Source organism: Prinia subflava, chromosome 2 (genome assembly GCF_021018805.1).
Source record: "Prinia subflava isolate CZ2003 ecotype Zambia chromosome 2, Cam_Psub_1.2, whole genome shotgun sequence".
Lineage (NCBI taxonomy): Eukaryota > Metazoa > Chordata > Aves > Passeriformes > Cisticolidae > Prinia > Prinia subflava.
The window spans coordinates 112,742,293-112,769,339 of record NC_086248.1 but is presented as its reverse complement, the minus strand read 5'-3'; the positions used below and the strand labels follow the sequence as shown (position 1 = coordinate 112,769,339).

The 27,047-nt window shown below is 43.3% G+C and overlaps 1 protein-coding gene across 1 annotated transcript; it reads left to right on the top strand.

Annotated features, from left to right (window-relative positions):
* Nucleotides 1-3,745: 3,745 nt before the first annotated feature.
* Nucleotides 3,746-26,484, top strand: MRPS5 (mitochondrial ribosomal protein S5). Its single transcript, XM_063391656.1, has 11 exons — nucleotides 3,746-3,980; nucleotides 5,201-5,338; nucleotides 12,499-12,624; nucleotides 12,933-13,166; nucleotides 15,504-15,538; nucleotides 21,332-21,422; nucleotides 22,108-22,154; nucleotides 22,494-22,551; nucleotides 23,329-23,391; nucleotides 24,501-24,637; nucleotides 25,931-26,484. The coding sequence occupies exons 1-11, from the start codon at nucleotides 3,920-3,922 to the stop codon at nucleotides 26,153-26,155; spliced, it is 1,215 nt and encodes a 404-aa protein (XP_063247726.1). The 5' UTR covers nucleotides 3,746-3,919; the 3' UTR covers nucleotides 26,156-26,484.
* Nucleotides 26,485-27,047: the final 563 nt, after the last annotated feature.

The following is a 27,047-nucleotide window of genomic DNA, read 5'->3' as shown; positions in this document are numbered from 1 at the left end:
TCCATGGAGAATCTATTCTGCTTTCTCTCTGCATCTCTGGAGTTCCTGCCAAGGAGGAGCCAAAGCAGTGTGATGCATTTGTTTGATATTGCTTCTACAAGGGGAAAATGTGCACTGGGGAGTGACTTTAAAACCTCAGAGATTTACAAGCAATGAGCCAGGCAGAAAATCCCCCAGTGTTTTATGTTATCAGTTGTTTAAAATTATCAGTCTTGTAGATACAAATTAACTAGATTGAGACTTGGCTATTATTCAAGGACGGGAAAACCCTAATCAAAATCGCATCTCCTCTGGAATTTTTCTCTGCTGGCATTAGAGTGTACAATTGTTCCTTTATTGGAGCAGGAAGCCTGCCCTTGTATGGCCCATTACCAGCCCCTCCCAGTGGCAGCAGCACCCTTCACAAATCCGTGGCTAATCCTGATACAAATCAGTCACCAGATATGATGGCATTTTTTTCTGTGCTCTGAAACAGCAAAGAAATAGCTGTTAACATCACTTTGCTGAAAATATTCCAGTGCAGGACACTGAAACAGCAAAGAAATAGCTGTTAACATCACTTTGCTGAAAGTATTCCACTGCAGGACAGACCTGCTGTGTGTCTCACCGGAGTGCAGTGGGATACTAAATGCAGGTTTTGCTCCAAATCAGTTTAGACCCTTTTAGAAAGACTTTCCTTAAAATGTAGCTCCATTTTTTAGAGGGGGTGGAAAGAAAATAAGTGCAGTAACTCTCAAGAAGGAGGAAATTCACCCTCTTTGAGTTTAATCTTTAAAATGAGCTTCAGGAACCAGTTTTCAGGACTGTAAGTTACTTTTTCTCCATCCTTATTAATCTGTGCAGCATTCTGAGAGGCTGGTTAGTGCATAGAGCAGTTCCCAGTGGCACAAGACAAGGAAACTCGGCCCTGCTCACTCTGCTGGCGCTGAGCTGCTGTCCCAGCGTAACAAGGTGCAGCCATTTCACTGCCTGGCTAACAAATTGGTACAAGGCAAATTCCCTCTCTTTGCTAAACGATGCGCAGAAAGTGGCATTTCCATTACATCACCCAGTGCATAAACATAAAAGAGGGCTTAATTCTCTACATGACACAATTACTTCCAAAAGGAAGAGCTGGAAATAAATACCTCAGTGAACACATCTACAGGAATTTATGAGGGGCTAATTGGTTTTCCCTCGGTGACACCATCAGGGTCATGTCCTGACAGATGTGATATCTCAGCACTGTGAAAATGGGCACACTTAAAGTGCCAGGAGATAAGATAAAAATCCCGTTGAAAAGATTATGTCTTGCATCAATTTTCTGCCAGCAGCTAGGCTGCCAGAGCACTACAGGAAATTCTTCTTTACAGCTTCTGGGTGTGTTTCTGCCCCGTAAGGCACCAAGCAGTCACTGTGCTGCACGCTGAAGGCACCGTGCTTGTGCTCACTGATGCCAACAACGTCATTTGTTATTAGTGATAATACTTCAATACTTCAATACTGAGACCTGTGCAAGAGGAAGGTAATGCAGCACACAAACACGCCCGGATTGTGTTCACACCAACAACCCCACTGCCTGTGCTGCACACACAGGAGAAAGCGTGGGAGGACAGATGGGGATGATGCTGAGGACAATCCTGCCCTTGATACATTGGAGTTGTGTTAATTATCCAAGAGTGGGAACAGCCCTGCCCTCCCAGCTCTGGGTGTGATAAAGATGAGTTTGCTGGGAGAGAATCTGCTGGCCGTGCTGTGAGGAGGAAGGGACAGGAGGGTCTCAGTGTGAGAGAGAGACAGGGTTAGGTGTTCATCAGGGAGGGTGAAAACATCAGGATGGAACCACGAGGAGAAATAAAACATATTGACTTAACCTGCAGGATATGGCATGAAGATAAGTCAAAGGTTAAAACCAAGCAAAAGAACATCTAAACTCAAAGGAATGTTTAAATTTTGGATGATAGTCTATGAATATGCAACGGGCTAATGCAATAGAAAAACATTTAAAGAGTATTTCCAAGATTGTAAGGGTGCTCTTGGCTGAATGCAAAGCACCCGGCTGTCATTACTCTTCGCTTTATTTCTATCTCCTATTGTCTTTTTATTAAACTCTTCAAATTTTACCAAAAAACAACAAGGCTTGTTTTTCACAGGTGGAAGGGCCTTGCTCAGGTTTAGGGCTGGACATATTTCAAAGATCTCAGACCCAGGGGAGGTTAACTCGGCTTGGGAAGGAGGGTGCACCACTGATATCGGACACAAAGAAAACAGAATTTATGGGCCCCTAGGACATTCAGCAGAAGTCCCAAGGTAAGGAAGAAACCAATAAAGACAGCTCAGCGACTGTGCTGGATCAGCTGTGCCCGGGTGAGATGCAATTCCAGCAGGGACGATCACAGCCGCCAGCTGAGAGCACACCTCAGACCGAGAGGAAGCCGCAGGCTGATCAGCATGAGAGGCGAGAGAGTCATTAAACATCAGCGGAACGCCAATTAACGAGAGAACCGCGGGCCAGCGAGCATCGACGCCTCGACTTCGGGGTATCACCGAGCAGCTGGGTTTGCGCAGCTCTGAAATAAATATAAAGGAATAAATAATCGACGTGTGCGCCTCTCGGCTGGAGCACCGGTTTGTGCGGACAGCAGGAGCGCTGTAACGAGAGCAGAACCCTAAATAAAGACCGCCCTAATGCCAGTGTTCATTCCAAGTATCGCTGTGAAAAACCCTAAAAAACAAACAAACAAACAAAGACCACCGTGAAAAATGTAAACTTTTTCGGTAAAATTTAAAAAGTTTACTAAAAAGACAATAGGAGATAAAGGGTTAAAACACCTGGGTGTTTGGCATTTAGCTAAGACTACTCTTACTATCTTTGGCCACATTCTTTAAGTACTTTTCCTATTCCACCAGCTTATTGTATATTTATTATGACTATTATGTATATTCATATTTTTGTGCAAACTAATTTTTATATTCTAGGACTTGTTTGGCGTGGTTACTCTTCGGGTTTGCTTTTTCAGAGCACCTGTGTTTCTTAGCTATGGTTTTAGTCTGTTTTTTATTTTTATTTTTTATTTTATATATATCTATATATAATTCTATAGTATATATGTTTATATTTATAATAAAATATTTTATTTAATAGAAATTTAATTTATAATAAATAAAATGAAACTATTTTAACATAAATTTTGTATTTATATAGATATTATATAAATATATTATATAGATCATATAAATATGGATTTTATATTTACAATATAAAATATTTTATTATTACTTCTAGTTTGGGCTTTGGTTTATACTTTCTTTAGACGGCAGGTGCTGATACTTGGCATATTAGCAGCAGGGTCTTTATCTTCTGTTTATTGAATGTTATTTTGATTAAATAGACAGTTTATGCATAACTATATTAGCTACTACTATGTTTAAGTTTTGTTAATAGTAGAAATAGAAGCAAGGCCATTTTTACGTTATATATATAGCATTTATTTTGATATTTGCGAAAAGCCAACTTTACAGTGGGTATTTTTAACACCGGGAAATGGAGCGTTGACACCTTTAAAGGCGTAGTTCGAGCTATGAGGCACCAGCGGTGCTGGAGAAGAAGAGGAACGTAAAAAGAGTTTATTGTGAGACTCCAGCTCCCAGAAGGCGGGCTCGGCCCGGGCCCCGCCCACACGGCCGGGCCCGCCATGGCGGCCGCTGGGGCCTGAGGGGCCTTTCCCGTTGCGGCTGCTCCGCGCCTGCCCGCGGGGCTGGGCGGGGGCAGAGCGCCGGCGAGGCTGCGCTGGGGCGGCAGCACAGCTGCAGCCGAGCGGCGGCCGCTGCCCTTCGCCTCCCGCCTCGCTGCGGCCGCCGCCGCTGCCCCGTTCCCGCCTTCGCCGTCAGGCAGCGCGCGCGGCGCCTCACGGCGGCGGCCGGGCGGGGCGGGCCCGGCATGGCGGCGGCGGCGGCGGCGGCTGCGGGCCGGGCGTGGGCGCTGCGAGCGGCCTGGCGAGGTGACGGGACAGTCCGGGGAGCCGGGGCGGCCTCCGCGGGGAGGGCAGCGCCCGCCGGACCGGGCAGGGGCCGAGGGAGGTGGGGGGATCCCCTCAGGGCGAGGGGAGCGCGCTGAGGGGGCGCAGCCGGACATGCACCCGTGTGGGCGTCCATGTACACAGCCGTGTGGGCATCCGTGTGGGCATCCATTTACACACCCCTGTGCACATCCAGACATCCCTGTGCACATCCGGACATCCCCATGTGTGTGCACAGTGGGTTTGCAGTGTCCCCGCTGCCTTCCCGTGGATGTGAGCTGTGAGCTGGGCAGAGCAGCCCCCGGTGCCTCCCCCGCTCCGGGGTTTCACCGAGGGATCGCTGCGGGGTCAGGGAAGTTGAGGTGGTGCAGCTCTTTCATCCTCATCCTCGCAGGGTGGCCGTGCCTCTGGAAAACTGGATCAGGCACCCAGCAGAGCAGCTCGGGCAGTGACATCTGCCTTGAGGTGATGGAGTGACGTGGTTTGCTTTGTAATTAAATTACTATGTTCTTCCCATTCTTTCTATCTTTTGCCTCATCGTGAACATTTTTAGTCAATAGGAATCCATCTTTTTTTCTCTCATTTTTCTCTAATTTTCCTTTCTGGTTTTTAATCCTTTTCAGTCACTTTTCAAAACTCAAAAGTTGGGGTTTCTTTCCCAGTAAGAATCAAAATACACTTAGAAGGAAGGGAAAACATCTTTACAGTCCTCTAAAAACATTCTTGCCTTTCTTTTCTTAAACAAAATCTAAGTAGTTAATGAATTTCAGGTCACTTTTCATGCTCAGGGCAGTCCATAATGAAGCGGTGCCAAACTGTGATTAAAGCCTGAACATTAAGAGGGGCTTGAAAACAGGAGCTTCTGTAGTGGAGGGAAGCATTTCCACAGTCTAGTCACAAGAATATCCTTAAAAAACCCAAACCATTTCTTGCAGGTAAACCAGGAAAATCAAAAGGCTGCAGCTACTTCGTAATAATTTATTAAAATCACTCCATCAGCAATGTGCTCACGGCCTTCTTGCCTCCTTCTCTTTGTGAGTTTTTCTGCTGCAACGTTTTCCCTCCCACATCCTGCTTTTTTCTTCAAGACAGAGGGCTGGGGTGTGGCCCCCTTTGGAAAGCACTGTTTTTTCTCCCCAGGAAACACAGTTCTGGGGAAGGACATGTGCTGTCTCTAAACTCCTGTGTGTCTTTGCTCCCAGGGTTTGCTCCTGTGGCAGTGAGAGGGAGCTGCAGCTCCTACTCCAGCCTGGCATGGGCTTTCCAGACACGGTGCTCCCTCAATGCCCCCTGGACTGGCACAGTCGAGCAGTGCAGGAAGAGCAGTTTCTTCAATACCTGTAAGTCTCGAGCTGGGTAGAAATTATTAACTGTGACAAACTATAGCTGTGTGTGCTGACTTTTTTGTGTCTCCTGAGAGTCCAGTGGCAACTGCAGGCGTTGACAGAAGCTGGTGCACAGCATCAGTTTGTCATCTTTTAGTGGCAAACAAGGGTTTGCTTTATGTCACAGTGAATCTGTGTCATTGGCTGGGAGGAGGAGGCAGCTTCCCCTCTGTTTCCCAGGCTTTCATTGAGAGTATAAATTGTGTGTTTATCCTCTAAATTATTTTTGAGCCCCAGGCAGGACGTGCTGTTCAGGCTGGTGCTGCCTCAGAAGTGAAATCACTGAAATGCCAGCGTGGTGCACAAAAGCTGCTGTAACAATCCTGCAGGTTGTCTGGTCTGGTGCGGTGCTTTCCTCCAGTCCTGGAAGGAGTCTCAGCCCTGCCTGCCATAACTGAGGAGGGAGGGCTGTTCAAACTCACACTCAGGACTGTGAACTGAGGTAACTGAGGGCCTTTTTCACCTGCTTTGTGGTTCCTTATCCTGCCCTGTAGGGGAAGGGGGGAATGGTAAGGACACAATCTCTGGCAGAGATACCTGCAGCAATCAGAGAGTCAAATTTTGATTGTTTGTAATCCGTAGAATTTCAGAGCTCTGCAGAATCAGGCTTTCAGAACTTCTTATGGTCACTTCTTATTCTCAGTATCTATATGGGTGACAGAATTCTGCATTTGTTTCCTTTACACGTGCTAAAGAAAAGGGCTTGAACAGTCAGGCTGGGCTTGCTGCTCCTCTTACCCAGTACATTTTGACCACTGGCTCATTCCAAGTGAGGGTAGAGAGGTCTCCAAAGCCTTGGGAGAGGCTGCAGTGTGACCTGCAGGCTCTGCGTGGAAAAGGCTTTCTAAGGATGCCACCTGCAGGAAAAACTCCTTCAGACAAGCAGCAGCAAGAGAAAAATATGTAAGGAGCCACCCTCTGTTGTTATTTTGTTTATCCTAAATTAAACGTGTAGCACCACAAGTGATTGCAGTGTGATTAGAATTTGTAGGTTGGATTATTTCCTTAATTAGGCTTGTATTCATACTCACAAGCTCTGGATGAGCTGTTTTACCAGGAGCTTTTCCAGATGCCTGCAAATGTTAAATGACTGGATTGAAAATATTTGCTGGGATGGCATCCATGTTGTTTAATAAAATTTTGTATGTTTAGGTAAACTATCTAAAACTGTTTGCTTTATTTAATGAGATGTAACAACCTGGAGAAATGAAAGTGTAACTCCTTTACATATTCACCAGAGACAGTAGGGTTTTGTATTTCAAAGTACAATTATTCTGAGAGCAATTTCTCTTACAGAAGTAAAAAGCAAAACCTTCAGAATTCAAATGAAGTGGATACAAACAGTATAAATCACTCGACTCCTTAGCAGAGCAGTTGCTTCAGAGGTGGCAACATTTGAAATGCAGATATGACCATTTTATGTGAGATAATTGTCAAGTGAAATGTCAGCCGAATGACAAGGCTTTGTGACTGAGAAAGGTGACTGGGCTTTTCTCTCCTCTTAGTGAATGCCTAATTATCTTCCATCATTCCTTGGGCAGTATTACTGTGCTCTTGTTAGCAGGGTCACCTGTACCTTCAACATAACTGTTATTTTTAATAGTTTGACTGGTTTGAATAGAAGGAATTCATTTAAATAGGAGTAATTGCAATTATCTCTGATCTTTACCCAGATAATTCTCTCCTGCACCTCTGACACAAAAACATACACAGGGGTTTGTTCTTGTCCTGTAACATAGTTCTGTGAGTTTTTAATGAAATTAGTTATTTTCTTATTCCAGGCTTATTCTGTCCCCTTTCCACCCTCCTGACCATGGGGTTTGTGTGAGTTTTGTTTGGGCTAAATTGTTCATTTTGACAGCCATGTCTATCTCAATGATCAGAATTTAAAAATACTTACTTTTTCAATTTACAAAGAATTTTTCTTGAAGTATGAACATTGTAGATAAATAATTACAGAGCTGTCTCTTGTCGTTATCAGTAGAACCATAAGAAGAGTTTTGATGTTTCAGCATTAAGGATGTAAAGAGTTGCTTCTGTACAGCTGCTTTTTAAGTTTATTTTTCTTTTCCTTTTACAAGGGAGTTACCTGTATGTTGAAAAATATTTGGTTAATTGTTTTTAGTCAAAAGAAAGGGAGCTGAATGCCTTACAGTTAATTGTACCTGGAGAGGCATTCTGGTGGGTTTTAATTTGATTGGGGTATTTTTACAATATTTATTTTGATGGTTTTACTGCATTACTTTTCAGAGGCACTTAGCCTCTGTTTTTCATTTTGTTCTGAGGAACTGAACCAAGCCAGAGGTGTTTGGTTTGCAGTTCTCCATGTCCATCTGGTGACACTGAGGCATGATAGTTACTAAAAATAAAAAATGAAAGCTTTAATAATCAAAGCAACCTTCAAAAGATAGTAGCATTTACAACAACATATGCTAGCTACATTTAAGGTCCTTGGTTTTTCATGAAATGCTATAAAGAAAAAAAAACCCATTTCTCAGATGCTGGGATTGTATCAGGGTTTATTCAGGGTTTGAATTGAGACTGACAATCAACTCGACAATGCCACGTGTGCAGCTTCTGCTGACATGGTGACAAATTGCCAGTTCTAGAACATGTGAAATTCTGCTCTGGGTGCACTGTGCAAGGCTGCTCAGGGTGTGCAGTTAAGTGCAGTTATTCCCTGTAGCAGTGTGGATGCATCTTCTGCAATATTTTCCAGGTCTGGGGTTTTGTTGTACTACCAGGATGCAAGTTTTGTTTCTGGATTGTGAGGAAAATGCCCCAAACTTTCCCATTCAGTCTTGGAGGAAAAAATAATTAGACTACAGGTGTCTTTTTCTGCCAACAAATTCTGCAGACCCACCTAGACAAAATTTTTATGCAATTCATAATTGGAGCTTTTGCATTTTTTAAGCATGTTAATAATATTGAAATGAACACACTGGTTTCAATGAGTGTGCTGAGGAATCTCACATGTTAAAAGTAATCCCTGTGGTGTTAGTATGCCATTGTTCCATTTTTCTCTCATTACCAAATCTCTTTGTATTATCATCTGCAAAATATTCCCTTTTGAATCGTGAAGGAGAGGATTCAACCTAGAGGAGTTAAACATTTTCCATAAGTAACTTTACAAAGCCTGAGTAGGTCTTGGAATTCAAGACTTCCACTTTCAAAAGTAAGAGGAAAATTTGTTAGAAACAACTTCTCCGGGGTAACAGATGGCATGAGCTGAGCTGACAGGTTTTGAGCAGTGTGTGAGTTCAGCTGAAGATGATTAAGGTGTATAAAAGTCAAACTCCATCTTTGTTTTGGATGGTTCACTGCTGTTGTTTTGGAAGCAGGTTTTTAATGTCATTGTGACAATGACTGCAGCCACTCATACGAGCTGAGCTTGGAGTTGAATGTTAATCCATGCAGTTGGAAATGACATCTGAGTGATCCACATCGTGTTCAGCCACTGCAGGGAGTTGTAGGTTTTGCTCTTAAGGCAGCTGCTCTGTGTTTGTGTTTTCCTGGCACCTTTACCCTAAGTGCTCTGCAGTTAAGGATGCTGTTGTGAGGCACATTTTGTAAAACGGTGGAGAGAGAATATGGCATCATAAGGCCTAGATTTAAAAATTTAAAAGGAATGGAGCACTCCTTTTCCTAACCTAAGCTACCTAAATTGCAGTTCTTTGCCAGGTCCTGGTTGGAGTAGTTCATGTAGCCTGCTTTGTGCCAGCGTCTGGCCTAGGAATCTTTGAAGGACACGTGGAAGGGAGCTGGAAGCAGAAAGTTATTTTTTGGAATGGTGTCTGTGAGATGACAGAGAAGTGTGCATTCCTGCAGAAAACAGGAGACCAGGGTTGAAGTCCTTCAAATCAGGAAGTGTGTGTGTCTCCAGGTTCCAGATAAGTGTGTTAAACTTCTGGATTAAGTAAAAGGGGTGAGTTAATGAAGTTAAAGGCCACAGTGTCTCATTGTGGTCATTAAGCAGCTGTGTGCAGACTGTAATTTATCATTAAATTTGCAGTAGAATACGTAGGAGCACATTCTCTGCTCGTTCTTATTTCAGATGCATGAAGCTTTTTTTTTTTTTAATCCTGGTTTTGTCTGGGGAAGGTGGCAGGTCCAGTGGTGTCTGGAGAAGGAGTGGGGTTGAGATATCATACCTTGTCAGGTGTCATCTGTTAATAAGAGAGTGTATTCCAGGCTGAAACTTGGAGGAGAATGTAAGGGATGGAAAAGACCTCACTGAGTTCCTTAAAGTAATCCAGCTGCACAGATGTAACAAAAACTAACACCACTGTTAGTGGACAGCAGTGCATTGAAAGAGGCATGTTTATTGTAACAAGTTCTTTCGTCCTTTTATTATGTCAATATTAATGTCTGTATCTCTGCTGCTGTGCTGCCACAGGCTGAGTTTCACCAAAAACCATAGGAAAAGATTACTTGTATTTGAAAGAAGTGAGCCTACTTAGCTTTTACAAAATTGATTCATTTTTCTCCTTTTACTCCTTTCAGTTTTCCAACTTAGTGCTCTTTGTCTTTCTTTGTATGCTCAGCAAGCTGTGAGACAAAGAAATCTGATTTTAATCTCAGTTAATGAGTATCTAGGGTACTGGTTCCTGATGGGGCTCACAGCAAGTCTTTTAATACTTGTGGTTTGAGGTGTGGCCTAATATTCATGTCATAAATACCTGTCTCATTCCTGATATTCAGGGATAATATAAAAAGACACAACCCCAAACCCTTTCCAGAATATTGCAAATATCTTTTTGTATGGATTAAGGGAAATGGAGGGATGTCACACACACAAGAGAGTGATGTCTGTTGGTGGTTGTTAGTGACCAGCTTACATGAAGCATGCTTCCAGCTCAGCTCAGAAGTGGATCTTTTTCTAGTCAATAAAATAAAATAAAATCTGATAGATGACACTTCTCCCCCCCACTCAGTAGCTCTGTGCTTTTGGGGAACTGACTAAAAATGTGTAGTGGCTTTTATTGGCTGGTTCTATTTTAGCTCCTGAGGAATGCATGCAACACCCTGTTTCACAAAGGCAAAATAAAATAAGCTCATAAATCTCAAAGATGCTGCATATCTGCTGTGGTGTCTTCATTCCAGAGCATCTCTCCAAGTGTGGAAGCAGTGAGTGCTCCTCCTTTCCCTCTGGAGTTACTTCCTCCATCCCAGGACATTTCTCCTGCCTGTGTTTGTGCTCACTAATCACCTTGGTGCTTTGCTGCCGAGTCACACTGACCTTTCTTATGCACAGACCTTTATTTTCTCCAGTGGTGTGTTGTGTGTCTGTCACAAGCAATGTCCCCATCATTGTCATCTTCCTGATGACAGCCTATCCCTTTCATATCCCATTCTTGTCACTTCATCTTAAAATCAGCGTGGTACCTCCATCCTATAAAGAACTCTGCAGCCTGCAGGCTTCTGATGTGTTTCATTAGAGGCAGCTGCTTTCCAGACACATGATGGGATTGTTATAGACTGATGAGATGAGCTCCACTTTGGGCCCAAATGTGATGTTTTCATCTGGCTCTAATTTTGTCAGAATTTGTGCAGTGCTTGAGGCCAAAGCTTGACTCGGCCTGACCTGTTCTTCATGGATCTCTTGGCATTGGATGTCCTCCTTTGGTGCAAGACAGTGTCCTTATTCTGTGACCTTTGCTGCTTCCCTCCACTGGAATTAAAGTGAGCCGGCTGTGTGTGTGTTTGGAGTGCAGCTCAAAGTGCAGATTTATTTTTGGTGTGTATTACCAGCTCCAGAGCTGCTCTTTCCTCTGAACTGCTTGTTGCTGCCCCTCTGTAGTTATGGCCCAAACTGCAGATTGAGGGGCTGTTCCAGCTTAAAAACAGCCTTGCAAGGAAAACTCTAAGTACCTTTATTGTGATCCCATGTTTCCAAGCTAGCAGGATTATAATTTTTTTTAAAGAATTGCTAGTTACACAGGGTTTTCTGAATAAGCTGAGAAGTTTAACAGGATTGATGATCAGCCTTCCACCTAATGGAACAGCCCCTTAGTTGACTTAGCATGAGTTTACTGAAAAACTCGTTACCTACTCACTTTGCTTTTTTTTTGTTCCCTGAAAACAAATTGAAGTAAGGAGGTAATGCATTTTAATGTAAGGTTTTGTTGGTTTTGGTGGGGGTTTTGTTGTTCTTTTTTCCCCCCACACATTTAGCTCCCAGCTACATGCATTGGTGTGTGACAAATGATGGAGGTTGGCCCAGGTGGGCCCTTGCAGCCTGACCCATCCTCTGTGATCCTGTGAAATATTATCTGTGGTGTCTTTTCATATGATCCATTTCTTTTCGGTGTAGTTCATTTTTTTTGGGGTCTGTCTGTTTGTTTTGTGGGGTTTTCTTGGTTATTTTTTTTGTCTAAGCTGCCATGGTGTCCTGTATTGCCATCAGTTGGGTGAGTGGGAGTTTGCAGGTAATGACTGAATGTTTCCTAAGCCTTGCTCTCCTGTGCTGGGTGAAGCCCTGAGGCAGTGCGTGGTCCTGGACAGAGCCAGAGCTCTGTGGTGAGTGCTAAACTAAGTTAAATTAGTGTTAATGGTAAAGGTATTTTGCATTCCTTCCTCCCTGCATTCCTTCCCACCTACCCAGGCAATAAGGGTACATTGTATTTTCAGAACTTGGGAACAGCAGCAGGTTTATGTTTTGCTGAGCTTTCTGTGTTTTGTGGCTTTATTTTCAGGGGTGATTCAAGTTGACTGTCATTGATTGATGTCCTTGGATAAGTACTTCAGGGTATTGCTGCTGTGAATTACTAATGAATGATTTTCTTTCCATGACCTGGAAATTAATACCATACTGGTGACTTGTCAGGAATATTTGTCTTTAAATCCATTTTGAAAAACCTTGTAAAAACATGCACTTGGCTGTGTGCCTCTCTCAGTGCAGGAATCAGGAGTGGAGGCACATCCTTGCACCAAATACATATGCACAGAGTTGGAAATTATTTTCATGGCAGAGCAGTGATGCTACAGTTTAAATTCCAGCAAAGCAAAGATCAAGCAGGTTTCAAATTTGGGGTTATTTTTTGTTCAGCTTCAGCTTCTGTTGTAAGCTGTACTTGAATATAACTCAAGGAAGTTTTTTTTTATTATTATTTCAGTGACAGCTGATCAGCTGTGGAAAGGAGCTTTGGCAGAGACTGGCGTGGGAGTCAAGAAAGGAAGAGGAAAGAAAAGGAAGAAGAAGTTAAGGAAGAATCTCAATAGAGGCCAGGAGATTGGTGAAGGTAGATTCACAAATACAAAGCCGAAGACATGTCTTGATGTTTTTGTGTGTAGGGTTTCTTCATTTCATAAGTGGACAAACTTCTTTTACTTTCTGTGATGTCAGAACTGCTTGAGATGTTTTTGTCTTTAAACAAAAAAAAATCTTGGTATGATTATTTAATGTTGGATTTGCGTTTTTAGATATAAATTCTGCATCATAGAATGCATTTGAAATGGTGGGAATTTTCCATCTGGCTGCAATTTGCCTGGGTGCAGCGTTGCAGTCCTGATTTGGAGCACAGCATAATTCCTCTCTGTTCTTTTTAAGGGCGCTCTGGTTTCCTCTGGCCTGGCCTTAATGCTCCTGTGCTGCAAACTGGGAAAGTGCAGGAAGTGTCCCAGCGAAAGAAAGAAGAGCGAGACAGAATCCAGAGTGAAATTATTCAGCAGAGGGATACATGGGAGAAGAGAAGGAAAATAAAAATCAAGAGAGAGGGAGGATGGAGTGGGAAGTGTTGGGGAGGTATCCTTCTGGATCCTCCTGACCCTGGTCCTAATGGAGGTAAGGAAAGCAATGATCTGCTTCCTCCCCCTTAGCCTTTCTGAGGGCACTGGGAGAAGGTGAGATCCAGGCTTGTTCTGTGCCTCAAAATTGGTTTTGTACTTTGTTCCACACCCACAGCAGCCAGCTGAAGCGAGGAGCAGGTACTGCCAGCACCAGTGAAGTTTGCTGAAACACTGCTGAATTTCCTGGAGCTGTTAGTCTGCTCTGTTACCCCACAGACTGTGGGATTTTGTGTGGTGTTACAGAGCACTGTGCTCCGTCACAGGAGTCCTGAAGGATGGAAATGTTTTCCTGTGCCCAGCATCAATTGTCTAGAAAATGTAAAAAAAAATTGTCATTTTTTTTTTTTTACATTTTCTTAAGGGATCCTGTGGGATAAATCAATCTTTTTAAAATTCTAGTTCAAATAATTAAATAGGGTTAAAGATTATGGAGTTTGAATGTAGCTTTTGGAAGAAGCTGCAATAAATAACTATCATAATAACTGTAAAAGTTATTTTTTTATTATTTCCTAAGTAGTTCAATACAGTGAAACTAGAGCTCTTGTGTGTACAGCAGAGAGGTGACTTTTTTAAAGTGCTGTTATTTAGTCTACTAGAGATGCTAGAGTAGCTTTAACATTTAGAAGCCTAATCTCTTTCAACTAATTCAACATGAAAAAGACTTGTCAGCTCCTGTTGGGCTGAGTTTTTGTGGTGAAACTTTGCTTATTGACATCTTTCTGCACGTGTTTATAGTAAAAGGAGCTAAGAAGGACAGGTGGTATTTCCTAGCACTGTTTGCATTTCATTTTGTTACCCCAAGAGCAAATACTCCCAGGGGGGCAGTGAGGTGACAGTGGAGCTGGCTGTCACTGAACCCGTCAGTGTGAAAACAGGAGATTTGAGAGATGAACTGCTGCAAACTCCCCACAAGTCAGTGGTGGAACATGCAGCAATGGTTCTAGTTCCACACAAGGCTGTGTTGAGTTTATCCCACTGAAGGAAGTGGCAGCTGTTGTAAACAGTGTTTGTGCATTTGTGAACTTCACCTTCTGGTGCTTTCCTTGGCTTTGCTTTCGGCTGGTGCTGCTGATGTGGATTACTTGCACTGAAGTTGGCTGTGTGGAGCCTGTTCTAGTCAGATCAAGTTCTGCCAAAAAGAGGAAAGGGCACTGCAATCAGCATAGGAGAATGAAGCTGTCAGCTTGTATGAGAAATGTGTTTGAGAAAAAGCACTTGCTGGTTAGCATGCACTGATTTCCTCTTAATCTGCTCAAAATGTCAGGGATCTTGAGGCCCCCACAGTTCTTTCAGCATCTTTTTGTGCTGAGGATTAATGAGTTTGCAGGGGAATTGGGACATGCACTGTATGCAAAGCAATGTCAAGGTGATAGGAAGAGCAGACCTGAAGCTGCCAAGCCCAGTGAATCCTTTTGGCCTGAGACTGTGGCATGACTGGATTCCCTGGTGACACTTCCTGTGTTAGCTAGGAGCAGAGAAAGGACAGCATTTTCCACTTAGAAACCAAATTACCTTTTTCCCAAGTTCAGTGTTTCTTTAGCAGCTGGAGGCCTTCAGAGGGAGAAGAGAGTACCTGCTGGGATTCATATCCTTAGTGTGAGCTAGGAATGTGCTTGGTGTAGACTGACAGCTCTCTAAGCTGTGCCCAGGTGATGATGTGTAAATGTTAAACCAGTGTTGGGTGAAGGACTGAGGCCCCAGTTCTGCACCATTACACACTTTTCTCCAGAAATCTCCAGACTCTCACTGTAACTCCACCAAATGAAGGTTTTCTGTGTTATACTGAAATGGGTAAGCTGGAAAAGCAAGAGGTTGTAAGGACTGTGGTTATTTGAAGTGGTTATGTGTTTTGTTTCATGCCCCCCCCTCCCCTTTCTGGAATTTCACAGAAGTCTGGATAAGGAAGTTCTTGCAGTTTCATAGAATCAAAGGGTAGGTTGAGTTGGAAGAGAATTTTAACTCATCTAGTCCAAACCCCAAATTTCTTTGAATCCCTATTAATTGTATGGTAAAAGCTTCAGAATGTTCTGAAAAATACCAGATAATACTTTGGTCATAATGGAGGTGACCCAGCTGCTGCTTTTAAGGATTTACAGCTTTTACTCTGTGTATATGAAGTTTGAGGTTTATTTGCAGCCTTAGAGCAGTATTTAGGGAAGAAGGCAGTTTGCACTGCTGGTTCAGATTATTCTTGTCTTACCTTTTCTACTTCTTGCTGAGCCTGTGCTATAAATTACAGCTCCATAGAAGCTGTGTCCTTCTCAGTCTGTGGGGGGTGTGCTGGCAGACAGGTACCACAGGGAAATCTAACACCCTGTTTTTCTCCCAACAGAAACCTACGAAGATTTTGAAGCAAGAGTCATCGAGGTAAGCATTGCAAGTCTTTCCAGGGACTTTGAAGAATTATCACTTGAAGAACTGACCTTGCAATTATTTAACAAGTCTTTGCTAAGTCGGTATTGGAGCAGTGGGAGTTAGTCTGGTTTTCTGTTTCAGCTGCATGACGTGTACAAGCACAACCTGTGAGAAAGTGAGTTACTTTGTCTCTCCAATCGACAGAGAAGGGCTGTGAGAAACAATTTCTTAACAAAGGAGCCTGATTCACAGCAGCTCCTTGTCTGAAAGTTAAAAGAATAATCAGGCACGTCAGAAGCTGAGCTACCTGACAGCTCTACTCCAGAAAAGCGTCTGAGGCTTCTCTCCTGTCCTGACAAATGTGCAAATGGCTTTCTTTGGCCTTGATTATCTTTGTGCATTTTGCAGAGATGACCATCAGTTGGAATTCCATCCAGTGGCTCGAGTGTTTTCTAGATTAATCCAAATCTTTGCTCGTGGCAGTGGGTTTTAGTATCTCCTGAGACTTGGAGAAACAATGATGCTGTATTGTGATCTCAGTCTGGGTAATTAAAAGTCATGAGTTGGTTTCTATATTTTTTTTAATCCTGCAGAGGGGAAAGATGTAAACTGTTTTAGATGTGTACTGTGAAAAGGATAAAAAGCAATGGATACAAATAAAAAGCAAGGTAAATTTAGACATAAAGAATGGCTTGCAAATAGGAATTTGAATACTGGAATGGATTTGGGAGTATATGGAATGTCTGTCTTTGGAGCTTTTTAAAAACAGGTTAGATAATCTGTCAGAAAAGCTGGGGAGACAAAATCTGCCCATTTTCTTCCCTCAGTGGGTTTGTGGAGTGGTCTGGGCCACACCACGGGCTTGGACTGGTACAGCCAAGACCATTGGGAGCACTTGGCCTTCAGCTGAGGCTATGTGTGAAGGGCTTGTAAAAACAGAGCTGCACAGGCACTGTTCATAAAGGAAGTGATTTTTGTCCCCAGCCCTGCAGCTGGCAGTGCCTTCTGCTGCCTCACATGGCAGAGCAGGGAGTGCTGGGCTCTCCCTTTGGATGCTGCAGCAGGGGAGTTTGCCCCTCTGTGCTGGCAGAATTGTTTACACACAGCAAAGCCGAGCTGCTCTGCAGTGGTTCCATGTGCTACAGAAATCTGTCTCGATGCTTTATTGTGTTTGAGTCATAAAAAAGCTTTTTAGAAGCAGGCTGGGGCTCTGCTGTTACACGAGACTGCCACAGATGAGAACTGAGAAAGTGGAGTGCTTTTGCAGAAAAATAGCAGCAGCAAAAATTCTCTGTTCAAAATCAGCAGTGAGCTCGAGATAATTGAGTCTTACAGTTTTCTGATAACAAGTACGTGTTTTGAAATAAATAGATAATTTTAGCATTCCTGCCTTAAATAGGTGAGAGACATGCTGCTATTTCTGGATGTGTTTTCCATTATCTTTACCTTCACAACAGCAGAGGAGATTAAAATGATGTTTGCTGGGAATTTGTGCTTCACAGCAGGAAACTCAGAGCCATTTTTAAAAGGACTGCCTTATGAACAAAGATACAACAGACCCTTCCTGTTGTGATTGTGCTACTGAAAAAGCTGTGCTGTTTTGCTGAAAAAAGAGAGAAATTGCCTATTAAAGTGTTTTCTTATAATGTAGAGGCAGAAAAGCTGTAATTTGATTTCTCCTGACTGAGTATAATAGAGTATAAACAAGCTCAGATTTTCACGTCAGCTAGAACTGAAGTTGTCCTAGAGAACTTGGGTTAACTGTTTCTTACTTTCCCTGCTAGCCTAAGGCACATTTCCTGTTCTGCTCATATATTAGAGATAAGAACAACCTCTTTAAATAGAACTGATGGCAGTGCTTCACTGGTGTCTAATGTAATCACAGTGGTAATTAAAATCTACAGGTGTAGCTGACGTGCCGTTATTATTTTCACTGGAAGGCTTCATTTCATGTGTCACCATCCCTCAGATGAGTTTTTCCTTTGTTTTTCTCCAAAATGAACATGGTAACGTGGCAAAAACAAAGTAGCCTACATGACATACAGTGGTGTAATAGTAATTGCCTTGTGCAGTTAAAATTGGAAGGTGAGACCTTGTGCTCAGCAGGGCCTGAAGGCACAGGACATGAGGTTAGTGGCCCTTGGAGTCTCTCCCTAAGGGGATCTTTCTCAAGGAGAAGAGAAAGTTAGAAATAATGCCCTTAGCAGAAGACAGATCTTGAAAAGGGGGTTTTGTGCAACACTGGAATTGCCTCCTGCCAGTTGTGAAAACTCTGCTTGGTGATCACTTACTGATCTGTTCAGACTTTTTTTGTCTCCACTGCCTGTTTCTGGTGAAGGCAACTTGAAGGATTTTGTGCAAGCGCAGCTCCATTTTAGCAGGGTCAGTGCTGTGATAGTTTTGGGGTTTTTTTTCTGCTAAGGTTAGGATGAATAACATGGGAAACACCAAGTTCGAGTTCAGACTTGGAATGTTTATTATCTCTTATTTATTTACACTATTTATAGACTCAAAAGTTGTGAGCCCAATTTAGCAAGGTAGAAAACAAAGGTAAAATGGAGTGCTTCTAACTTTTTCTAAGCTTATTTAAACACCAAATACTTAATAACAAGATGACACATTATTTATGTTTTTGACTCAATAATGACTACTCAAGGCCTGTAACGTGGGCCTTTTTCACCCAATTTCAGAAAACTAGCTAAACTTAGGAAGAAGAAGGACTTAGGCAACACCTCAAGCCTTTTTATCTTGACTCACATGTATTACTGTACACTAAAATCCAACTTCTAGAATTCCAACAAGTGCAGCCTTTCCACTGTCAGAACAGCTCTGGGTTTGAGCCGGATGGTTTGGGCATGGTGCTACCATTGTTAAATAAACAAACAAAAACACTCAGAGATTTGTGTTTGAGTGTTGAACTCTCACACTGTTGGAAGTGCTTTGCTCTCAGCACTGCACCCTGCTCTCATTTTATCTCACAAAGAGATAAAATTTGGAAGAGTGTTGGACCAGAGGCTCTCACCTCATGAAGGCTCAGCCTGTGCAAACACCTCTGTGCATGACAGCAGCAGAGGAGTGGCTGTGCCAGGAGTGTGCCTGGAGGTGGCAGGTTCCTAGAAATCATCACTAGAGCAGGATTTCTGGAAAGGAGGGATTCCCAAGGGCAATCAACCTGGCCAGTAATTCATGTGGCTTTTACAGAAACTCCAAGGAAGTGTGGGATTTTGACCCTTTTCCTAACCAAGGCCAACAGCTGAGGGCATCACAACGTTTAGCAGCCTGTCTTTGAGTGTAACTTACTTCCACACTGTCATTTCTTCTCTTACTAAATGTTTGAGGTGCTTTCATTTTGGTTTGGAGGTGCTGCTCTTCCCTCAGTTCTAGAAAGAAAGCTGAGTTTGCAGTGTTTCAGCCCTGGATGGTGGTGAAACAGTTAATTTGAGGAACATTGGGATTTAGGTTGAGCATGTGTTGCATCTGCTTTCAAAATTTAAAAATCAGTCTAATTTGAGTGGCAAGCTGATAACAGGGCTGGTTGTGTCTTGGTTTCAGTGACTTTCCAGAGGCTGTGCTGGTTTAAGAGTGGCACAGAAGCTCCTTGTGTGTGGCTTTATTGCCACATTCTGGAAAGGGAGAGGAATAATCCCTGAGTAGTTTTCTACAAACATCACATCTTTTATTTTTGACGTGCTGGCTCTATTTTTGTCTCAGGTACCCACTGAGATTGGCAACAGAAGATAAAAGTGTGTGCAAAGCAAAAATAGTATTCTCTTGATGCTCCTGGGGAGATGACTCTGCTTCACTCTATTCTTCCATTATTATTTTGCATTTTCTTTAAATAGCTCCTTTACACTGGCACTTTCATCTTATGGGGCGTGGTTTTTTAGCTTGCTCTTGTCAGCAGTGAGCTTGAAGAAAGAAAAATAGCTTGGAACAAGCAATTGGCAAGGCTGATACTTCTTCAAAGTGCTCCCTAGAATGTGTGGGCACCTTGAATTAAACAGCATCTTTATTTTAAGGAAAGCAAGGTGACGTTTTTGAAACCCTAACCATAATCTGTACCTAGTGAAGGCACTGGAATTCTGGAGGGGTTGTTGGGTTTGGGTTGCTTTTTTTGTTTGGATTTCTTATGGTGAATTTTAGTAAGAATGTTTAAACCATGACCAAGTATTTTCTAATAATCTGCTTTCAGATGTATAAAACTACAACTAGGGTGCCTTATGAAGAATTACATGTAGGGACAAGGATTTTTATATATGCTATGCATTATCTTTTTATACTTTATATATAATGAATGTGTTACATACAGCATATACACTATATGTCTATATTTAAATAAACATTTAGTTCAATATATAAACAAAACCAAGAGAACTAGAACAGATGGACAAAGGATCTCAGATTGTTGTCCCAAAATTGGGTTCTCTCACCCAGTGTGCAAGAAGCCAATCCACACATGGTTGAGCTATGTGATTTATTATAGGTCAATATTTTTATTTATAGTTCTGCTCCAACAGGGGTGCTGTGGGTAAAGCTAGCACACTGAAAGCCAAAAATACAAGCATATTTATACAGTTTGATTATTTACAGTTCTGCATAATGAATCTACATCCCTGCTTGGCTGAGCTGCTCCTTGCTTGGCTGTCTCTCACCTGGATTTAAGGGTACAGCACATTCTAAATTCATGTTTGGTTTTAGGGGTCTCCCCTCACAGGCAGATAGCCGCAGCCTCAGAGGTGTGGTTTTCACATCAAAATGAGCCAAGTTCCCCAAAGAACAAAATCTGAACTATTTCTAAACCCCAGCAGTGCAAAGCTGGTTTAGGCTGACACATAACCAGTCTCTTCCCCTTATCTCATCATTTTAGTGACCTGTTGGCACATTCTGCATTCTCTAGGTCACGTTGTCCCTCCCTGTTCCCAGAAGATGCTCTCCCTCCCACCTGTACATCTGTCTCTTGTCCACTTGGGATATATCAGACCCTGTAAATCAGTGACTCATGGAATATTCTGACTTGGGAGGGACCCATCAGGGTCACTGAGTGCAGCTCCTGGTCCTGCACAGGACACCCCAAGGGTCACCCCAGGTGCCTGAGAGCATTGTCCAAGCACTTCTGGAGCTCTGCCAGGCTTGGTGCTGTGACCACTGCCCTGTTCCAGCACCCAACCACCCCTGGGTGAAGAACCTTTTCCTAATCTCCAACCTAACCCTCCCCTGACACAGCTTCAGGCTGTTCCCTTCTTCTTCCCCTCTCTTAAATGGAATCTCTTTTTCAGCAGCTGTCATCACTGTAATGAGACTGCTTTCTGCAGCATGCAAGCAGGTTTCAATCCTAGATTCTAATTCATGTAAAGCAGCAACAGACCTTGAGCAGTTTCTGAGAGTGCTTCTAAAATAGTTTAAAATATGAGAGGGGCACTTCAGTATTGGTGTCACTCTCTCAATATTAGTATTACTTTCCATTTTTTCCCCATGCTTGCAATCACACATAAAGCTGGCAGCATTAGAGCTTTATCTGTTGTGCAGCTGAACACAACAGGGGTTACTTTCATGGAAGCGCACTGAGGTAACTTTTTTTCTTAGTGTGGATTTTTAACAAACTTTCTGTATTTAATGCCTTGAAGGCTGTGTCCCACTGGAGATGGCAAAGAAAGTACAGACATTTCAAATGTATGCTATAGACCTCTAATGCCTTTTTTGGCAAGCCTGCCTATCTTTAAAGAAAAAAAAGGAAAAAACTAACAAAGGCCAACCCATTTGGACCATGGGCAATAACAAGAAGCTTTGTGTTGTGTTTTTCTTCAGGTGAGAAATGTGTTTTGCATGAAGGCAAAGGAAGGCAGGAAGAAATCAGTGCGTGCCTTAGTGGCTGTTGGGAATGGCAAAGGGGCTGCAGGTATGTGCATTTATTGTCTCTACAGGGTAACATCTGATGGTGGCATGCTTTGTGGGAGCTTTAATAAGGCAGCTGTGTGCATGGTCAGCCTGAGTTTTGCAGAACTTAGGAGAAAGATTCAAGGCCTCGTGTGTTCCTCCAGCTGAATTCTGCTTGCACCTGGGAGTGGAGGAAAATTTATAAAGAGAGGAAGGTGTGGTTCTCCTGCAGAAAGAAGTGTTACTCTGAAAAAAACCTCTTCCTGCCTCTTCTTTGGCAAGGTTCTTCATGGAATGTGTTATCACTGTAATCCAGATGTCCTCAGTGATGGAACTGAGTTTGCCCCAGGCTTTTTTTCTTCATTCCCTTCTAAGTTTTAAACAGAGTGGACTGTTTCTTTTGTGTGAAGCAGTCACCACTACTCAGTTGTTTGAAACAAAGTTTGGTCAAACACACAAAAACAGCTCAAGCCTTCATTTTTTTCCCTCTGACAACAAGCAGTTGACATCCAGATGTTAGGTGTTCAGAACTCCTAAACTGTTTGTCTGTGATTTTCTCTGAACCACTTTCTGAGTATGATCTGTGCAGTGGAAATGTAAATGCTGAACGTGGCTGTGAAGTCCTTTGGTTTTTTCCACGTCTCTTTGTGAAGATCATCTGCATCATCTGTTTCTCAGCAATAAAAATGCCTCTTTCTGTCTTGCAGGTTTTGCAATAGGGAAGGCAGTTGACAGGACAAATGCTTTAAGGAAGGTATGTTAATTGAAGTTTCTTTGCCTGATGACAATTACAGATAATTCATACCTACCTTTATTATTTCCTAATAAGCAGTATAATTTGTAGGCTTTGTAAAGGAGTAAGTGCATGTGTTTGTGTGTCTTGATACAGATAATCACAGAATGATTTAGGTTAGAAAGGCCCTTTAAGATGATCCTTTGAGATGATTTCCATGGAGTTTAGATGTGGCAAATCTGTTTTCCTAAGTTGTTTTTCTCTTTTTTTTTCTATATCTAATTAACTGAATAATGGTAGATAGCAAATGCTCAGCAGAAGAATTCAAGGAGAAAAATGTTTTCTGCTCTTATTCCCTAGGCAAAGAACAAAGCAATAAGCTGCTTACAGTTTATAGACATGTATCAGAACCACACAAGTAAGTATTATTCTTTCAATGTAAGCACTGAATATGCCAGCAAGAACTGGTTGCAACTACTTGCAAAGCATAAAAAAGTGTTAAATAAAGTTTTTCTGATCTGGTGCATTGTATTACAATTCTTGACAGCTGGGTCTAGTTGAAGGTTTCCCTGCTCCTTGTGGAGGGGTTGGACCAGCAGACCTTTAAAAGGTCCCTTCCAACCCAAACAATTCAATGGTTCTGTGCTTAAAATATGGATAATGCACAGTATTTCAGGCTCTTAATAGCAAGGTTAGATCTGTTGTGGCACAGTTTGAGTTAAGGGAGCCAGACACTGTCAGGGCAGTGCTCTTTACAGTGAGCTCCTGTGCTCTTCCCCTTTCTGTGCCAGAGACAATTCCCTGGGACTAATTCCATGGCAGGGAGGGCCTGGAGGCTCAGCCTGGTGTTTCCTGGGAGTTTGCTGTTAGTGCTCTGTAGGGAAAATCCAAGAATGCTGATGGGAATCTTAGGTTAAAAACTGGATTATTAAAAAAAATGAGTTAAATTGTATCATGGGAGCTCAGCTCAAAAGTTAATGAGGCTCACTGGAGGCACACCTACCCATTTTTCAATAGTACCATAACATTCACAGGTATTTCAACATTCATAATCTATTCCCGAAATTTTCCTAGACTAATCCTCCTCTTTAAAGAAGAGGAAAACCAACTTCACAGTTCAGAAAAAGAAAGATACTAGCTAAAGCTTTTCTTGGAGGAAAACTTACCTGTAATGCCTTTTTTCCCCCCTCTCCAGTTTACCATGACATTTCTGTGAAATTTAAAAGGACAAAAATCCGCATGAAGAAACAAAACAAAGGTAATTCAAGAAGTTTAAATTTTGAAGTTTTAATAATTACTGACTGGTATTTATCTGATGAACTTAGACTTATGTAGTGTCCACTCTACCATGTTTTGAACATTGAAAATGATCAGTCATTTTTCTTTAGAAATATCTGCTGTTGCTGACGTGATTTTGCTCTTGCAAATTGGGATTTGTGCCTTTTACACTGGTGGGAGCGCTCTCACTCCTGCTGAGTGTAATTCCTTCAGTTGTGAATTACCTAGGTGTGGACCCTGCTCCAGCCCCTGCTGGGTTTGTGTAACCCATACAGAGCTATAAATTCTCACCCCCTCCCACTCCAGGTCTCCCTTTCTTTACAGCCTGGGAGGTTGTGAAGCCAGTTTGATCTTCCTGGAAGTGGCACCTGAAGTTTCCTGACAGCTCATCACTTAGGGGGGTGTTTTTTTCTTGTCTCTTTGGGGCTTTTTTTTTGTCTGTATATTTTGTTTCTGGTTTCCCCATTTTCCCTCAGTTTCCTAACTGGCAAGGTCTCCAATCAATAACCTCACCAGAATAAACATTCTAGCCCTTTTCTGCAGCTTCCCAGCCGTTTGGTCCCCAGGATGAATTTCTTTTCTGTGTCCTTTACTCAGCAGCAACAAGACTGTCCTGGAGGTTTTAAAGATCACTATAGCTAAGTGGAACAAACCTCTGTGGAGCAGAAGTAGACTCTTCAAAAAAACAACTCCTCCATTAAAACCTGGCAAATCTAAGAAACCACTTGCAGTTAATGCCAGTGTAGTACAGTTATGCCTTGGAGCTGATACAATCTCCATCTCTGTGATGGAGATGGATGCAGATGGCACACAAACCTCTGTTGTGTGTGTGGATTTTGAAATATGTTTGTATCTCCTTCACACCGTGCCACTAAAATTATGACAAAATATAACTCATTCCAATTGCTGGGCCAGGAGAAGGGAAGTGATGCCTCTGCACAGCCCCTGGAGCCATTTTTAACATCTGATGTGTTCCAACATGCTGGGTAACAAAAATAACAAAGAAGAGATCTCAGTGCTCTCTTCTGGGTAAGCTGTGTGCTTACAAATAACCACACAATGCTCATTTATGGTGCTTTTTTCCCCCAGGGTATGGGCTGCACTGCCACCGAGCCATTATCACCATCTGCAGGCTAATTGGCATTAAGGACATGTATGCCAAGGTCACTGGGTCTAAAAACTTGATTAACATCACCAGAGCCCTCTTCAGAGGCTTGACCATGCAGGTGGGTGCACTCCCAGGGCCCACTGGGCATGGGGGCAGAAGGGGATGGATGTTGTCATAGTTTGTGGGCAAGCAGTTTATATTCCAGGCTTAAAACGAAGTAAAGTTGCCAAGAGCAAACAAAATCAGCAAATTCCTCAGCAGTTTGATGGAGCTGTGCAGTCAGGAGCAGCTGTGTGGGAGCCCGTTCCACAGCCAGGGGACATTGCAGCCCTGGACTTTCACTTGGTGTGGGTTTGGTGACTGTGGAAAAATCCTGGGCAGGGGGAATTGCAGGCCAGGTTTGGTTGCTGCTGCTGTGACTGAGATGTCTGAAGTCAGTCAGGGAGGTGCTGAAGTGCTCACACTGGAGATGTCTCTGTGAGCCAGCTGCCTGAATCGATGGAAAAGCTCCAACACACAGCATTTCATCCTACTTCCTTTGAACACCGGCCTCAGGATGAGCCAGACCTTTGGAAGTTCCTGGTGGTCTCATTTATTGGTAGTTTTGGTGGCTGCCAAGGTTTGGCTGCGTCCATTCCCAGGACAGCCCTGCAGAGCTGCAGCTGTCAGCTCTGTCCCCCTGTCCTGGCCAAAGTCACCAGCTCAGCCTGGGAGGTGAGGGGGCTGTGATCCTCTCTGCCTGATGGGAGTCACAGATCTCACAGCAATACCTCAGGGCAGTCAGACTTGAGGAGCTCTGCACTGAATTTTCAGTCATTGTCTCTGAGAATCTCCCACAGAAGGAACAGAAGAAACGCCTGCTGTATAAATTATTGCTTTTGGAGTAATGCACTTGATGTGTTTTCTTCACTGCCCTGAAGAGGAAAAATTTCCTGTCACCTGTAAACATTTACTCTGTAAAATCTGAGTGTTACCAAAACACCTTGTAGGCAAGGGAGAGGTGTAGTTGAAAATAATGTTACATTTGTATCTTTATGTTAGCTGATGCCACCTGTCTGGGCAGTTAGAGGCACTTTGCTGTTGTCAAAGCAAAATTTATGTCCACATAAAGACATCAAACTGTTCCTGCACGGTACTAACATGCCAGCAGGCGTGTTGAGGAGCAGGATATGTCTTTCCAGAAGCAAGTTCCTCTGGGATGACACTGGAGGGCTAGTGAGTGTCTCTGAGGTCTGGCTATCTGAATTTTTGCCCAGTAAGATGAGCCTGACGAGTCATTTCATTTAGAGTGTTTGTTAGGAAGTTACTTTTTGGGGTCTGTTCCCCCTTCCCCACGTCCCATGCGGATTTTGACGTGAAGCAAAGCCACGCTGTGCATCATTTGGGTTTCTTTTCCCTGTGCTGCTCCCAGGAGACTCACCAGCAGCTGGCCAACCAGAAGAGCCTCTACGTGGTGGAGTTCCGGGAGGAGCAGGGCCCCCTGCCCATCGTGGTGGCCCTGCCCCAGGGGACAGTCCGTGAGGAGCCGGAGCCCGAGGATGAGGTTCCAAACACGCCGCTGGAGTGGAGGGAGGTGAAGGAGGCCCAGGGCATGCTGAAATCCCCCTGGGCCGGTGTCAGGCGGGCGGCGTGCTGACGGCCTCGGGCGCGCTGCGGCTGCGGCTGGGAAACCTGCCTCAGGACAGGGGTCCAGGACAGGGCAGCAGGAGCTCTGCCCTGCCACCCAGGGCACTGCTGCCGTCCAGGAGCACTGTTTGCTTTCCCACAACTCCCCTGAGCGCTGTCCCAGTGGGAATGTTCAGGTGGGAACACCCAGTGAAGGTGTCTTTGGCTTCAAGCATGCATTTAGTCCATTCCAGAAGATGGTTTGGAATCAGGAGCTCCCATGTTTCTTTCACAAGCTCTTGGGAAACTGTTGAAAACATGAGATTGTAACAGCAATAAAGAATCACCAGAGTGGGTTTAGTTTGGGTTTGAGTCCTTTTTTATTTTTTTTTTTTATTTTTTTTTTTTTTTTTTCCAAAATGCTGGTGTCTGGGAGATGCTGGAGCAAGCGGCAGCAGTGGGAGTTGATGTGTGCACCCTCTGTCTCACTGCTGAGGCTCAGGGGTTGAATTCTGTGCCTCCCAGTCTGGGAGTGCCTGTCATGGCATTTCCCCTGGTGCCAAAAGGTGCTTGGGCCACCTCTTCTGTTGGTGTGGGAGAAAACACCTTGGAAATCCTTCAGGACCAGCCTGGGAATTTACATTTGGAGTTCTGATGTTAAAGACATTCAGGAGCAATGTGTTACACTGATTTCAATGCAAGTTTCTAAAGACACCAGTTGTGTATCTATAGACAGGCAGGGTGAATTTAATTGAGTTTTGTCTCACTCTTGCAATGAAAATTCTAATTCCAATGCCATGCCTGCTGAGCAGTGGGATGAAGGGTTTTTTTTGTTTATCAGCTCAGTCAAATTATACCTTCAATAGGGGTTGCCAGATGTTCAGGTTGTAAAGTTTCTTGTCACCAGCACATCAAGCTGCTGT